At 32.9% G+C, this 17,102-nt stretch overlaps 3 protein-coding genes and 1 long non-coding RNA gene across 5 annotated transcripts; 2 read left to right on the top strand and 2 right to left on the bottom strand.

The window, feature by feature from the left end:
• The first annotated feature begins 763 nt into the window (after nucleotides 1-763).
• On the top strand, nucleotides 764-5,837 carry LOC123684020. Its single transcript, XM_045623110.1, has 3 exons — nucleotides 764-1,309; nucleotides 3,103-3,399; nucleotides 4,975-5,837. The coding sequence occupies exons 1-3, from the start codon at nucleotides 817-819 to the stop codon at nucleotides 5,463-5,465; spliced, it is 1,281 nt and encodes a 426-aa protein (XP_045479066.1). The 5' UTR covers nucleotides 764-816; the 3' UTR covers nucleotides 5,466-5,837.
• A 2,408-nt stretch (nucleotides 5,838-8,245) lies between these two features.
• On the bottom strand, nucleotides 8,246-10,700 carry LOC123688675. The gene is made up of 7 exons (XR_006750080.1): nucleotides 10,430-10,700; nucleotides 9,981-10,025; nucleotides 9,693-9,743; nucleotides 9,371-9,429; nucleotides 9,071-9,123; nucleotides 8,817-8,871; nucleotides 8,246-8,403 (listed from the first exon to the last, which is right to left on the bottom strand). It is a non-coding gene; the product is annotated as an uncharacterized LOC123688675 (long non-coding RNA).
• Nucleotides 10,701-12,442: 1,742 nt separating this feature from the next.
• LOC123688674 (nascent polypeptide-associated complex subunit alpha) lies at nucleotides 12,443-14,051 on the bottom strand. 2 transcript variants are annotated; one of them, XM_045627299.1, is made up of 4 exons: nucleotides 13,901-14,051; nucleotides 13,294-13,593; nucleotides 12,955-13,147; nucleotides 12,443-12,762 (listed from the first exon to the last, which is right to left on the bottom strand). In XM_045627299.1, the coding sequence occupies exons 2-4, from the start codon at nucleotides 13,582-13,584 to the stop codon at nucleotides 12,563-12,565; spliced, it is 684 nt and encodes a 227-aa protein (XP_045483255.1). In that variant the 5' UTR covers nucleotides 13,585-13,593; nucleotides 13,901-14,051; the 3' UTR covers nucleotides 12,443-12,562. The 2 variants fall into 2 exon arrangements, with proteins under 2 accessions (XP_045483255.1, XP_045483256.1); XM_045627300.1 differs by lacking the exon at nucleotides 13,901-14,051 and adding an exon at nucleotides 13,711-13,898.
• A 387-nt stretch (nucleotides 14,052-14,438) lies between these two features.
• On the top strand, nucleotides 14,439-16,251 carry LOC123670572 (transmembrane emp24 domain-containing protein bai). The gene is made up of 5 exons (XM_045604071.1): nucleotides 14,439-14,712; nucleotides 14,769-14,889; nucleotides 15,121-15,191; nucleotides 15,248-15,374; nucleotides 15,987-16,251. Exons 1-5 carry the CDS (start codon nucleotides 14,536-14,538, stop codon nucleotides 16,106-16,108), a joined length of 618 nt encoding a protein of 205 aa, XP_045460027.1. The 5' UTR covers nucleotides 14,439-14,535; the 3' UTR covers nucleotides 16,109-16,251.
• Nucleotides 16,252-17,102: the final 851 nt, after the last annotated feature.

The following is a 17,102-nucleotide window of genomic DNA, read 5'->3' as shown; positions in this document are numbered from 1 at the left end:
TTGTAGTGTGTATTTATCTATCTACATGAGTGGATAATCCAAACCCTCCAGGGATACAAAATAATATATGGAAGAGAAGATCTATTTGATTTCAAGAAGAACGTTCTATAATTTGGTTTGTAAATGAAACACATATCCACAGTCTAACTCTCACAAATCTTTTCGAAGGAATATAATAACAAAATATGACTTCACGACATTGCTTTCCTAAATTTTTTTCTATATTCTGCTTAAATTTTTTATGATTCTGATGAAGCTATCCACACAGCATTTTTGCATGAAGCTTGAAATGGTTATTCTCCAAGTAGAAGAATCTGAACCCGATTCGATGAAAGAAGTGTCTGATGTCTGATCACGGAATTATTATGTATTTCCTTTTCCAAATTCTTCCTGTATTTTCTATGGTTCTGATGATGTGGTCGATTTGGGTTTTATATCAAGAGCTTGACGAGAATATAGGGCACTTTTCTTTCGTTATTATTCTTGAATTTTCTATAGTTCTGTTTTCGCGACGAATATGAAATTTTGCATGAGGCTTGAGATCATCATTCTACAGTCAAATGCAATTTTAACATTGATCCAATTTGTAGTTTCAAAATTAACAGCAAAACAAAATTTAGATAGATGAACTCTCAAAAAAAATGGTTTTATTGTCCTACAAATATGCCAACCACTTTTTGGCATCTAGTCTTTATCAATTTTTTCATGAGCTTCATTCTTTCTCCGTGAACTTTTTTTTTTGTTTTCAAAATGCTCCGTTTTTGCGAATGACATTTATTTCAACATGACTTGTCAGTTTGAAGATCTTAGTATCACATGATTAACATTCTCCTGGTATTCTTGTATTTTCTTGAGACCACCGTTGCAGAAACATCTACTTCCTTTAGAACAACTACAAGTACCTCTTCCACCTCAGAATCTTATGAATTTGGAGACAGTTTAGAAGAGGATCTCCGAAATATCGCATACTTCTTAAGACAACATAAGTTCAATGAGTACGATCGCCGCTACATCGTTGACCATAATGAAGCACAAAACTCAAAATTGTACTACGCAGCTTTTCCAAAACCTCCTCTCAGATCTTTGCATTGGGAGGTTCACAAGTATTGTGAACCATCTTTTTTTGGATGTGTGGCTTACCTAACAAAACGGATACGAAACACAGCTCTCAGAAGGAATGATGACACTGCTGTTGTGATAGAGGAACAAAAATGGTCGACTGTGGACTCCACGAGGCAAATTGAACAAACCGATTTGGAATGCAAGAAACTTTGGACTGCTGCTGAAGATAGGGCTGATCCATTTCAAGGTAAATATCAATTGCTTGGCTTACATTTTTTGAGCCTTTGGCAACGATTCTTTTACAATGAACGACTCGAACAACAAAAGATTCATCGAAAAAATTAAAAGAGTCTGCTCTATTCCCAATGGTTACCCAACCGTTGGGCCAGGCAGGCAACGTCCGATAGCGACCATCTACCAGGTCTCGGCTGATATATTCCGATACAAAATTTGAACCATGATAGTTAGAGAGATGATTCTTTCAGGAATATGCGTGGATTGTCGAACGAAATAGAAAAAATGATACGAAATAACCGTATATAAGTTTTTTGTTTACTCCACAAAATTTTTCAATCAAATCGAGGAAAGCACTGACTTCAAATATTCAAGCTCCAGTTGTGCCCTTGAAGAAAAGTATGTAAAGAGTGTTTTTTTTTTTGCTATAGAACTTTAAATTGCAATGAAACAACGATGGATTATTCGATTGACATGAATTTTATTTATCCGGGAGATAATCTTGTGGCATTACATTTTAAATATGATTTCTGGCATATGACCGCCACGGCTGGCTCGGATGTAGTCCAATCTGGACGTCCAATTTTCGATGACTTTCTCCAACATTTGTGGCCATATATCGGCAATAACACGGCGAATGTCTTCCAAATGGTCAAGGGTTTGTGGCTTATCCGCATAGATCAATGACTTTACAGAAAGTAGTCTAGCGGTGTTAAATCACAAGATCTTGGAGGCCAATTCACAGGTCCAAAACGTGAAATTGGGCGGTCACCAAACGTGTCTTTCAATAAATCGATTGTGGCACGAGCTGTGTGAAATGTTGCGCCGTCTTGTTGGAACCACAGCTCCTGGACATCATGGTTGTTCAATTCAGGAATGAAAAAGTTAGTAATCATGGCTCTATACCGATCACCATTGACTGTAACGTTCTGGCCATCATCGTTTTTGAAGAAGTACGGACCAATGATTCCACCAGCCCATAAAGCCCACCAAACAGTCAGTTTTTCTGGATGTAACGGTGTTTCGACATACACTTGAGGATTAGCTTCACTCCAAATGCGGCAGTTTTGTTTGTTGACGTAGCCATTCAACCAGAAGTGCGCTTCATCGCTAAACAAAATAAAATGGACGTAGTGCGCGATACGTATTCCGCACAGAACCATTATTTTCGAAATAAAATTGCACTATTTGCAAGCGTTGTTCAGGCGTGAGTCTATTCACGATGAATTGCCAAACCAAACTGAGAATAAATCACTTGACAGCTGTTAAATCGGTCGCCATCTTGAACAGTAATGCCAACTTAAAGTTATATACCTCGAAAAAAAACACCCGTTAGGTGTATCCATAACTGACGCATGAATGACCTTTTGTAGTCAGGCAAATATTGGGTTATTTTTTCGATATTCTTCTTCAGCTTACACAGATTTTATGTATGAACTAGTTTTTATGAGATACCTATAATTTCTTCTACCTATAGATATAGAGAACAGAAGCAATTTCTGTAAATTTTCGAGGTAATCCTAGTTTTCCCATTTGGGTAATTTATTAATCCATGACATGATCAACATATTCATGTTGATCATGTCATGGATGAATAATTGAATTAATAAATGAATTAATCTCTCTCAAAAAAGCTTTATTACTAAAGATAATGAAACATAACTCTATTACAAATTCAAATCTATCCTCTCTCTTTGCCCTCAACAAGCATCAACCAAAGGCTTGAGACTTTCAACAAAGTGTACTTTTGTTGAAGTACAAACATTGTTTAGTATTGTAAATTCCTATTCTCCTTCTGATCTCCAGGTCCATTGGAACGTTTCCAGTGGCGAGTTACAGCAAGTTATTTCATGTGTCTCTTCACCATGAAGGGTACACCAGAATTGAGGCACCTCAACGAGTCGAGTTGCGATAATCATGCAAATTGTCTGAATCCCTATTTCGGTGCACACAATCAAGATGTAAGAGCCAATGATTCTGTACCGTTCAACTGTGCGAAATATAGTTTTTGTCCTGACCCTTGTTGCCCTATTCAGCACATGAAGAGCTACGATGAATGTTTTGGTGCTGCTGAGAACCCTTGCGCGGCTGGAAATGAACCAGGTAATTCTAAACTGAGTGGAAAATGAAACAATCCAGTGAGTACTCTCGAAACAATCAAATTGGATCCTCGATTTTGCATTTAGGAACTTTATCTGGTATTCATATTCGTAACTGAAAATGGAAAATGTATACTCAGAATTTTGGACATCTGGATATTTCACTGTTTATATGCATAGAAAATCACCTTCCTCATAACCAACCCCTTCCTCAAAAAAACAGCACCTGCTCCGATAATAGAAGCAGAAATTTTCAATATGTTGAATGCGTTTACATCGGCTCCAAAATAATTCAAAAGCAAAGGTAGAGTTGGTTTTCGTCTTTGTGAAATACATAATGATTTTATCCTTATTTCAATGAAAGTAATAGGAAATTCTCAATCAAACATTCTACCGGTGACTGTACCACATGGTCAATAGTCATTAGTCACAGAGTAGAACAGAGTGCGTTAGACGACAGACCAAATTTTGTCTTATTTGAACTAAAACTAACCAGCAACAACAAAACATTCAGGCTGTCCTGCAAAGAGCACGTTAATAAAAAAAGTCTTCCCAAAACTTGTAATGAAAACATTTCTCACAGCTTCTCTCTATAATGTTCAGAGAAGCTTTTATGTGATAATCAGAAAAATTTAATTGATTCAGTCCTTACTTGGTGGAAAATCATATTGATTTGGTAAAAAATAAATGTAAACACTTACTAATTTCCACAGATTTTTAATTATTTACGACAATTGTTTCGCCGTCTAAGCGGCTTCATCAAGGTAACATTGCAAAGTGTAGAACACTTTGCAATGCAACCCTGACGACAATAATTGTTTCGCCGTCTAAGCGGCTTCATCAAGGTTACATTGCAAAGTGTAGAACACTTTGCAATGCAACCCTGATGAAGCCGCTTAGACGACGAAACAATTGTCGTAAATAATTAAAAATCTGTGGAAAGTAGTTAGTGTTTACATTTATTTTTTACCAAATCAATCACAAAAATGGTGAAACAATATTTCACTGAGAAAATAAATCAGTAAAAGCGTTGAATCGAAACAACGATAAAGAAAAATTACTGAAGGACAAAAATTCAATTAATGTTTTCATCAAAAAGAAAAAAATTTACTTTTATTAAGAGGGAATACCATCAAGTGAGTCCTCAGTTCCAAACGAAATTATAGAGTTTTCCTCTTACTCTACCATCGATTTCAATGGGGTTTTACATAATTTCTTCAAACAACAATCTACATTGTAGAATAACAATATTTTCAATTTGCGAATATGACTGATACGCGGAAAGCCACGTGGTGGTAGGTAATCCCTCTTAAGGGGATTTTTTTCATTAAACCTTTTCATCCTTATTCTGCTTAAGTTTGACGTGGTCTTGACAGGCACTCTTGATGTCACAAATCTACATATATATTGGGTGGAATCTTTGATAAAAATAGATATTTTGACTTTTATATTTCGTAATGTTCCTTTCTTACAGAAATGATCTTACAGTAATGAATGATTCCTTATCTTATCTTTAGATCTTGATTAATTTTCTTGTCGATTGCAACGAAATATTTTTTTTATATAACATTCATTTTAGGTCAACAACAATGTGCGTTCAATATATCGCAAAATACCGAAATGAACGATATAATTCTAAACCGATGGAACGTTAGTTGCAACTGTCCAAGGCCTAGTTACAGATGGAGTTCCTTCTATGGAATGTGCGTAGATATAGATGAATGTGAAGAAAACTCTGATCCTTGCACAAGCCTTAGCGAAGCCTGTTTGAATCTTCCAGGATCCTACAAATGCGTTTGTAAATGGGGTTACTCATGGAATGAAGCTTCGAAAAAATGCGAATACAGCTCTGTTTCCGATATTTTGCTGCTTAGGAAAGAATCAGAGCTAGAAAACATCAAAGAAGAAAATATATCTCAAACGTTTTTCGGGAGAATATCGAATAGAATAAAAACAAAATTCGCTAAAAATTCATCGGCAACTAATGTACCATTGCCCAACGTTGCATTCTTGTGTTATGTTTATATTTTTGCATCTTCATTATTTTGTGTAATGACCAATTGTGTGTAGGTGCTAAGTTCTAAACATCACAGCTTATTTGATAAATCCTGTCATGCAGGTAACTCATCATTCACTTTAACGCACTTGCTTTATTAATTCAATTTGAAAACCGAAGAAAAAATGTATAAATAGTATTAAGAAATAAATTTCACTACCAATAATGAACAACAACATATTCAATCATTTTCTTGTGATCTCGAAAGCTTTTGTGAGACTTTCAACCAACCACACTTCATTAGGGAAAGTTAAAAGTCATTTCGAAAAGTGTTATAAAATATACAGGTCCGTATTGAAAAAAATGAGGTTGAGGGTGGCCCAGAGAGCACGAAACGTTGGATACGAAATCTGATTACGTCAAATTGAGAACAATTTACTGTCGAATAAAAATTTCTGTAATATTTTTTGATAATATTTGAAATAAAGTGGGAAAATAAGAAAAATCAAAATGACAGAATTTACTTTTCTTATGATATCTCAATAACTGGCCCTGACAATCTCGATTTGTTTGAACTGATTGATAATGCTTCTATGCATGCAACTTTTTCTCCATTTGACCGACCTTCTAACTCTTATGGTTTAAAAGTTACCAATACAATCCCATTGAAAAAGTGGCTACCCTGTATATTGGAATAGAACAATCAGAAGTAGCTTAACTAGGCTCAGATTTGAAGAACAAGAATCGAAGGTCCAGTCGAAGTATCCAGGTAAATACAATATGAAATTATGAGATAACTGAATACAAAATATCCTTCATTCAATATTGAAGCAGAAAAAGATTATTGAATCGTCTTACAGTCCCCTTTTTCCACAAAAAGAAAAATCCCTCCGCAATGAAATGCAAACTCCGAATGTTCAGCCACTTTTGTGATAAAAAGAGCTGAGGGAAAGAACCTAGAACGCGGAGAATCCCTCTGTGAATAACCATCTGGAAATTTCCGTTTTATGTTAGTAAAAAACTTCTAACAACTTTCATTCATTTTAATACCCTCTTCAGAGCAGAATTACGAGAACCAACAAATGAAACTTAATTTCCATCTAGTATAATAGTAGCAGAAACGAGTGTTAACAATGAGAGCATCGCAAAAAAATATTCTGGTATGCCACCGCTTCCAACATTTCCGTGAATGGAGCTGCACAAGTTCGAAACTTTATCCAGCTTAAAAAATTGAATTAATAAAAGTAACAGTAGAAATGGTATAATTATGAAGAAGAGTCTCTAATACAATGTGTTCTTTCGCGCCATGATACTGGATCAACGTTGAGGATTCAAAATCCTGAAAACTTCACACGAAAGCTTATTATAACCATCTCACTGTCCGCTCGCTTTAATTTTCTCTATGCCAAATATAATGAGAAAAATCGAACCGACGTTATACCATAGTATAAGGAAAGGATAGTAAGCCAACCGCCGTTTGACGGCAAGGAAATAGTCACCAGGGGTCGCTACTGTAGTTGGATTTCGTGACTACCCAAAGTGGAGAAGTAACTCGATGATAGATGGCGCTGAATCATGAGCTATAAAAAAACCTAGAGATATCATTTCATGACGACTGGACCTGATTAGTGATTTCATGATAACTTGTAGCATTGTACTTGTTTATCACAAATACACGCCACTGGCGTAAATGCTCATTAGAGAGCAGAAAAAATATCAAAATATAGAAATCTTCTGACCACTCTATTTCAAATATTTTAGTTCTTCTAAATAACACGAATTTTTTCAGAGGGCTCCACTTTACGGACCAATTTTTGACAGTAAAATTCGAGTAAACGTGAGTACAACTAGATGGCGCTCAACATCAACAAAATCGAAAGAAACACTACACTGGCTTACTATCCTTTGCTTATACTATGGTTATACTACTAGAGTACCTACTACTTGTGTAAAAATGCATATTTTAACGAGGTGTGAATATGAGCCCTTTCTCAGTGGATTGCGGTGTAAGAGCGCAACGAATAAAATTAAATTTAGAAAAAAAAAATGTTTAATCCTTTTCAAGAGTCGATTTCTATGGGTGTTTCTACCGAATTCTCATTCGCAAAATCTTTTATCTACTGAAAACGGTGGTAGGAAGCAGTGCAGGCGGATCTGGGAAAGTGAAGTGGGTAATTACTCCTCCCCTCCAAGTCTCGTGTAGAAAGGTAAGAAAACTGGAATTTGTAATATACGATCGATTTTTATTTATTTTTCCACTTTCCATCTCCATAGTGGAGTATGGTGACTCTGCCGTAGTGCGGTGGGTAAACATATCCAGTGGTGTGGATTTAGAGAGTGACGCCCAAGACACCATCTATCAGACAAGCACAAAGTCACTACACACTTCCCTGCCAGTGCCGACAACTCCCCAGTGAAGGTATGAAGAGAGAGCGCAAGCGCGTTTTGAATGCTCTTGTTTTACAAATACTGCTTCTTCAAACTGATCTAAAATTTGACTACTGCAGTTAGGAAGTAAATGTCACTTTTTGCCAAAGATTCAACATTAATACTTTCAACTGACCATACTTATTTGGCGAGGAGTTCACAGCCAATTTCGAAGCTCTAGAATTACAGTATTTCATCTCGCGACAACTAATGGAATAATCAATTTGGCACTAAATGACTCCTGCCAAATACACTCTCTATCATCTCCATAGCAGAGCTTGGTGACTTGCTGTAGGGGCTTATATCCCAAGTGGTACCGATCTTCTGAGATGCGCAGCAAACAACACTATCTCTCAGGTAAGCAAAAGTAAAAAGAGAGATAGCAGATAGGGATGTTATTAAATTAAATCATCAAATTAAACATCAATAACCTTGGATACTTATATTTATTAAAACTATAACAATTGTTCACCATTATTTGTATAACAGTAGATCATTATTTGTATTACAATAGATTTTCAAACTGTTTTTCTTCAGCAGCAATGCAAGCTGATGGTCCCAGTTAAGCAGACTTCATACTGTGCTCTGAAATAAAAGAAAAAAAAATTGATGAAGAAAAATCATTCATTTCAAGTTAAAATCTTATAGATGAATTTTTATCAGACATCCAAGGAAGTTGAGAATCAACATTTTCAATTCAGTGTAATATTAGCATCATTTTAATAAACCTTTATTATTATTATTATTGAAATTTAATATATATGAAATTTATTATTTATTATTAATTCAATATCAGCAAAAATAATTAAGTAATTCCTTATTTATACTAGCAAAACATGACTATATAAAGAGCTCAATTTAATGTCCATGCTGGTAAATACAAACTCAGTAGTTCATTGTTGAACATAAAAGTAATAAACCAAAAACTAGAAATATTATTAAAAACAAAATTATAAATACACATGACAATAATTGAATCAGTAACAATCACAACTCACCTATCTAATTCGGGAACGAAGGATTATTGCATTTGTCTCAGGTCTCAGGAGCAACCTGAAAATAAATATAAATTTAATTAACTGTAATTCCTCAACTCACAGATCAAATAAACTCAGGGCTAAAAATTTTTCAGACATCCAAGGAAGCTTAAATTCAACACTTAAATTTCAGCTGAGATAATATTATCATCATTAAAATTCTTAGGGGCAAGAAGTATCAATATATGAAAACCTAAGTCATATTGATAGCTTACCTTATTATCTAAAACTATTCTTTGCAGCAGCAACCTTGGCCAATTTTGTATACCTGTAAAAATATGAGGATGAGACTAGGAAAGATATAGAATATTATGCTGTTGTTTTTCATCAAAATTTTTCAGTCTGCCAAGTATTGAATCATTGTTTTAGTTCATAACTGAATGCGAAACCTTGGTCTTTATCATCACTTAATTGAAAAAATCTATTGAAAATTTTAATTTGATCATTACTATTGGTATAAATTTGCGCGCAAAGTAGAACATAAAGTAGTTAACTAAACTCAAATGAGATCTCACCTTGTATCCTTGTATGTAATAATTCCATTCCAATAGCACCCTTGACCAATTTTACGAACCTATAAAAAAAAAGTTGAATAAAGTTGTTAATGCACTATTACATTTGTTAGGGTGTTAATCAACAATTTTCAGTCTGCCAAGTATTAAATCATTGTTTAATTTCATAATTAATTGCGAAACCTTGGTATTTATCATCACATAATTAAAAAAAACTATTAAATTTCTTAATTTAACCATCTCTATTAGTCATACCCCATACAAATTTGCAGAGTATAAACTAACTAGAGAAGGTAACTAAACTCAAATAATATCGACAACTCACCTTATACGTAATAATTAAATTCCAATAGCACCATTGATCAATTTTAGGTACCTACAAAAAAAAAAAATTGAATGGAACGGTGAATGGACTATAACATATAATATGGCGTTACATTAAAAATTTTCAGTCTGCCAAGTATTGAATCATTGTTTTATTTCATAATTAATTGCGAAACCTTGGTATTTATCATCACATGATTGAAAAAACTAATAAAGCCATACCTCAAACAAAGTTGCAGAGTATGAAAATACCTAAGTAGTAAATAGTCAAATAATATTGACATCTCACCTTATAATTCAATTCCAATCAGCACCCTTGGCCAATTTTGAGTACCTACAAAAAAAAGAGTTCAATAAAACAGTGAATGTGCTATTACCCATATATTAAGGTGTTACATCAGCAATTTTCAGTCTGCCAAGTATTAAATCAATGTTTTAATTCATAATTAATTGCGAAACCTTGGTATTTATCATCACATAAATCAAAAAACTTTTGAAGATTTGAATTAGATCCTTACTTAATAACTTTATACAATTTTGCAGAATATAAACCAACTTGAGTACGTATGTTTCATTAGCAGAAAACCTATGGTCTTATTAAACCTCCAAAAAAAGATCTAGCAAAGTACATTTACAACTTTAATGGAAGATTGTTGATATCGAACTACCTTTATTTACAATTTTATGGGCAAAATGCTTCTACAATTATAAGCAGAAAATATTGAATTAGAAACTCACCTATAATTCAAATGTTGAGGCCAACATGAATTTTCAACCACATATCCAAGAAGAATGTTGAATCCTGAAAAAAATTATACTATTAATAACGTCACTTTAATGGATAATGTGAAACGGAGAATCTTGCATTTTTCAGACATCCAAGGAAGCTTAAATTCAACATTTTTACTTCAGTCAGAAGAGATCATCACTACAATTTCCAATTATAAAAAGATAAAGTGAAAAAAACTATTTTAATCTATCAAGAATAATTATATATACATAAGAATTAAAGAATTTAGATAAATTATCCAAATTTGTTTGCTAATTTCCTACAAGTTAAGATTTAATAAATCAAAAATGGGAAAAGTAGATTTTTCAAGATTCTGATGTTGTAATCAGCTTTTATATCGATCAAATCTGCAATATTTGAATGATCAGAAAACAACATTTCGAATGGCCATATTTACAGAACCCCAAGTTAGATTTTGCCAATTAACAAACTGAACCCTAAAAATTTCCAAGTATTCCCACTGAAAAATTATCATATACGATCGGAAAAAACCAAATTCAAGGATGAATTGGTCATCTGAGAGTCAAACCTCATTGTTTGACACCATTTCCTACTCAAAATTTAGACAATGCAAAGAACTGGTAAAAAATCCATTCGTAGGACAAGCACTTAAAATCATAAATTACCTTTCAAAATATGGCAGGATAATTCTATTATAGTTGTTGCTGTAGGCTTGTGTCGATAATTTAAAATTTATTAAGAACTTTGGCTATCAACCATAATCAGTTTTCAGAAGTCTCATCCTTCTTGATGTCGAAAACGATGAATTCTGCAATCCATCTCATCAACTGAAGAAATTTGAATGCTACATACTAAATGAAAACTAAAAATAGCATAAAATAGAGAAAAATAAAATGGGCAAAAAGGGAATACCTCTATTAAGCATATTTACCATATACTCTACAAATCATTTAAAACGTAATATTAAATTTTTCCAAACTTACCATTAAGCCTAAACTGTAGTTGGAAAGCACTAAAAATACTTACTACCATTGAAGTATCATGAATACTTACTACCTTTTAAGTATTATAAATTAAAATAAATTAAATATTACATAATACATAATAGTATTGAACAATAACTATAAAAAAGTACTTTCGAATGCATATTATGACTTACTTAGAAAAATATATATTTTCATGAAATAGCATATTAGCTCTTCAAAACTTGCCACTCAGATCTTATCGAACAAATACTCTTCATCAGAAATCTTTTTTTTCAAAAGCAAAAACTTCTTGCCACAACAAAATTTTAAAATTGTAGTCATTTCCCGCTCAAGAGGATGTTCATGACTAGAAAAAAATTGAGACACTACTGCTTCATTAAACAATTCATGAATAAAAACTGAACCAAATGGAACCAAAATCCCAATTTGTTGAAGGTGAAACCAAGACTCATTTTGAACCAGCAATATCTGAAAAAAAAATTAATACATTTAGTATGTTTCATTTCTAACAATTATTTCACATGCAAATTATTCAAGTCAGACATCCAAGGAAGCTTAAAATCAACAATAAGATTTCTGATTCAATGTATATATCATCATTAAAAAATTACCAGCAATAAAACTAAAGAAGCTTTACTACAAAAGAATAATTTATAATCAGAGAAAATAAGTAAATTATGAAAAACTAAATTTAACTCACCTTAATTTTTTTCTTCGCAATTCCTCATAATGGGTAGAGTAATTATGCCAAAGAAAAAAAAATTCTAGATATTTAGAGCAAGTAATGAGTCATAACAGGACTTGATCGGTTTTTCAGAAATTAACTTGAACTTTGCCTTCTTGATAATAATTATGACTACTTTTCAACTAACAAAGCTTTCTTCGTGTGGGTTGACTAACCCATCATTATTTTCTTCCCTTAATCTTCTAATGAAAAACTATGGTTCTTGATATCATCTTCCCTCCCCTATTATCTTGAATAATTTTTCTTTCTCTTATAGATTCAAACAATTATTGAGGCTTGGGAGAACATTTAATGACTAAAACTTTTATGTACACTCCTTATTAAGGGTGGTTCTATGAAATTACGTGATGAATGAGATGATCGCATTATTTCTTGATTCTTTGAAAGCACTACATGGTCAACTCCATTATTGCATTCACTATGTCATTCTGGTTATTTTTCAGTGCCTTTATAGCCCGTGCTCTACTAACACTTGCTTGCGACATGACTAATTCTACATCTTTGTCTTCAACTCCCGTTTCATCTACTTCTTCATCTTCTGATTCTTCAGCAATTGGTGCCACAGAAGTGGTTGGATTGCCTGTGGCTTCTGCAAGATAATTAAAAAAAAATTTAAGAGAAAATCAAGATGAGAAAACAGTATTTAAAGTCATTATTACATCAGACATCCAAGGAAGATTAGACTCAACATAATAATATCAGAATCAAAAAATTACATCATTTCAAATATAGGTAAAGATTATCGAAGCATTTATCATAAAGAAATATAAGAAAGTCTCACCTTCCCCAGCAGGATTTACTTCCTTGAACTTCTCAGCAGCAGCAATTTGTTGTTGTTGAGACAAATCTTCAATCTTAGCCTCACCAAACACAATATATGTATCACTAACAGGGTTTTTGTATACATCAGGTTTGTTAATAACAAACAAAATATTTTTTGATTTCCTTATCGTGACTCTACTAACTCCTTGCACCTGGAAATTTTACGAGCACTTGTTTTATGTGAACATAATTTACCAATAGATCAAGGAAATTGTTCAGAATACCAAGAACTCAATCAAAATTTTTTCATACATATTGCGAAACCTTGATCAGGAAAGGACACAAAACAAAAACTCACTGGTTTCAAGCCCAATTTAGACATAATCTTCCTGGCTTTCTTTTCACCCCTAGACTGTTTAGCTTTGGATACCATATCAATTGGTAAACCTGCAGCGGCGCTGCCAGGGAAGGAAGCTGCAGAAGCATTGTCTCCGGTAGGTGCAGCAGCTGCAGTAGCTGCCTGGGCTGCTGCGGCCTCGTTCAATTCTGGGATATCGTCTTCATCGGAATCACTATCTGTAGAGCTTGAACTCTGTTCAATTTTAGGCTCTACAGCTGCAGCTTTCTCGACTTCAGTCATTTCTGGCATTTTATATGTCTATAAATATAAACACAATGTTTGAATCAAACAACCACCAAATACCAAGATTTAACTTATATTCCACTTCAAAATAATAGAAGAAATGCTATAACAAGTCCACGTGGGGATACTAACTTGAAATACAAAAAGGACTTTAATTTCAAGGCCGGTTAAGATTCCGCCAAATACTAGGAATGGAATAAATTCAATAAAAAATGTATGAAAGAAATTAATGGCGTTAAGTTATATGAAACACTAAATATAGCAAAATTTCATCAATAAATGTAAAAATTAACAGAAGATTATTTAGATTTTTTCAAATTACCTGCTTTATAAGTCTTCAACCACAATTGTAGAAGAAAGCTAACCAAAGAGAGTTTTATCACCATAGAATATAGAGAACCACAAAATAGTCATCGTTCATCTTGATTATGATGGCTGTAACGTCAACATGAAATAGGACAAACACGTATAATAATAATTTGTAATAATTTTTTCTAATAAAACTATGAAAAGAAAAAGTGACCACATATAAGAAAGTTCATAATTTTTTTCAATTCAAAATTAAAAAAAATTGTTTTGGTGTGGCCGCTCCACGTTTTCCTTTCCTTTCACCACTTACATCTCAGAATGATTTATAATTCAGATTTTTATCTGAGAATTATAAAACCATTTTTCATGGGGCTGCTCTACGCTTTCGTAAATATCATAGACCTAATATCAATATATGTGATATTAGGTCTATGATAAATATGCATGAGATCTACCTATTCTGTAGAACGAAATTAGTTTATGATGTAAAGGAAGATGCGGTAGATCTAATGGAACTTTCAGTAGATATAAAATCATGACAACTGTCATTATTAGGCCACCTCATCTATTCAAAATCAAACCTTGCCAGCAGCAAAACATATCGTATATTTGACTAATGTGAAATTGCTAATAAAAATATTTGCTATAATGGATTTTTGGAGTCAATGTATATACATTTTTTCCCTTATCTTAGCAACTAATGGTATTATGTTTAATCTTCCACCTAACACGCAAAAATGTTTGAGAGAAGAACTTCAACAAAATGTACCTGTTAAAGGGGAATACGAAATTTCGGAAGCCTCAGGACAAAAAGTTGATTACATAGTGAGTAGAATATAGTATTCTGTACATATTCATATTCACTCCTATATTCTTTGCAGGTGAAAGACTCGAAAGGTCATACGTTATCACAAAAAGAAGATATTAGCAAAGGAAAATTTTCCTTCAATACCGAAAGTTATGATACTTACGAAATATGTTTTATTTCTCGAGTTTCACCCCGTAAGTTGCCCAAATTGAATATCATTACGCATAAAATTCAGAAAAATGTGTCTCTATGATGTGTGTGAGACATTCCCTGAGGTCTCAATTCACGAATAGATATGGTTACTTTGAAAAGCTTCAAACTAAAAATTAGATTCTCATTATTATATTGAAATTAATTGGCGATATTAAGATAATACTATTATTTAGTTCTAAAAAAAATGAAACAAACTATTCTACTGTTCACAGAAGTCAGAGGTATTACACAAGAAGTTTCTTTAGTCACTAAACATGGTGTTGATGTGAAAGACTATGCATCTGTAAGTAAAAGAGATTTCACTAAAATAATTCTTTCTCAAATGAACCTTCTTTCCAGTATGGGGAAGCAGCCAAACTAAAACCTATTGAAACTGAATTACAACGTCTAGAAGACTTATCTAATGAAATAGTACAAGATTTTGCTTATATGCGCAAAAGAGAAGAAGAAATGAGAGATACCAATGGTATGAATTCATTTTTGTTGAATATTTATCAATTAATGAGAGAAAGAAAAATATTCTGCTAATGGTTATGGCACTATACTTCCTTGTTGTTGACTTCTAAAGAATTGACATCCTATAGTTAATTTTTATTGGTCTTGTAGCATTATTTCCTCTTGAAAAGTCCTCATTTTTATATGCAAACATGCAAATTAACTAAATCAAGTTCCTCAATATACAAGAGATACTAATGTCACAAAACTGATAAAGTAATATGGTTTGCTAATTTTTCAGAAGTGAAGTATTCTAAAATAAATTAAAATGTTTTCTGATTCCGATTCAGTCGTATTGGGGCATATTTCTTAAAGATACAAATGATACTGATTATTAAGACCTCTTTAAAGTTTATGAAGGTCCTTAAGATTTTCTTCTTTCATTCATTCATTTCATTATTCTTTAATATTGTTTATCCTGTAGATTTCTGAATAAACTATTATTATTATCTGGTCAGTTGAGGTCTGCTGATATTTTAGGAGCGAAGAATAAAGAAATGATATAGTGCCGTAACCTTATTCGTGTTCTTAAATTGAATAACATTGTACATTATGTGATGTCAACTTCAATTTTCTGTTTCAGAATCTACCAATAATAGAGTGCTCTACTTCTCGATATTTTCCATGTTCTGTCTTCTTGGATTGGCCACTTGGCAAGTTCTATATTTGAGAAGATATTTCAAAGCTAAAAAACTCATCGAATAAGTTACTTACTTCTTCGAAATTGGAGAATGTTGTTCATTGCAGATTGCTAGTAACAAACTATTTATTGATGTATTTTGTAAAAATACAGGTGTGAAAGAGGAGTGATGTCCAAATTTTTTTTTAATAGAACTGTTTTTCTCTTATTGCAGTTTATCTTAAGAACCTTTTTTATCTTTATTTAATTTTTATTCAATTGATCTTATATGGTCTATTTGGCAGTGCTAATACGTCTCAAGTTTTCTAGCATTGTGGTCATACTAAGGTATTTTCCTTGTTTCCTAGTTTCACCATGTTTGAATTTATTAAAACATTGGTTATGGAAAAACTGATTGAAAGAACTTATTATTTATAGTAACTGAATATGAAATTGCTAATTCAAACCAATTTTGGAAGAATAAAATGAAAACGTCAAAGTTGAATAAGAATCAGAATGGCCCATTAGCTATATCGTGAATTGATGCCATTGATGGTTACACCAGTGGCATCAAATATTTCGAAGCGAAATCGAACTATCGGTCGATAGTTGAATCTATAGCTTGCAGCCTATTTTAGTATTTGAAAGATGTCATGGACACAGTAGTGCTCTGAAGCTTCAGTACAGAAATATGAAAATAATCAACAATTTACTGCTGAGATGTCTAGAAATACAGACGTGTGCCCACTCACTCTTGGAAAAGTTAGAGATAAAACTGGCGACTTTTGAAGGGACCAACTTCACTTGATTTCCACATCATTTCCTATATCCCTTACATCAAATGCAATTGTTGTTTCAATTGACATATGCACTTTTAATTGTACTTTTGAGGAAAGAAATGAGAGATTTTCGCTGTCGTTTTTATGGAAATACGACCATTTTATTACAGATGGTATCTGTAATCTGTGCATTTTATTTACTACTAGCTGCCCGCCCCGGATGTACACGTTCTGTTAAGCAACCCAAAATACATCCTTCGAAGTGTTAAATTATACTCTATGTTTGTTCGCTCGGTCGGAG

This window comes from Harmonia axyridis, chromosome 1 (assembly GCF_914767665.1).
Source record: "Harmonia axyridis chromosome 1, icHarAxyr1.1, whole genome shotgun sequence".
NCBI lineage: Eukaryota > Metazoa > Arthropoda > Insecta > Coleoptera > Coccinellidae > Harmonia > Harmonia axyridis.
Note: the sequence above shows the minus strand (reverse complement) of the source record. Positions and strands in the feature narration are given on the sequence as shown.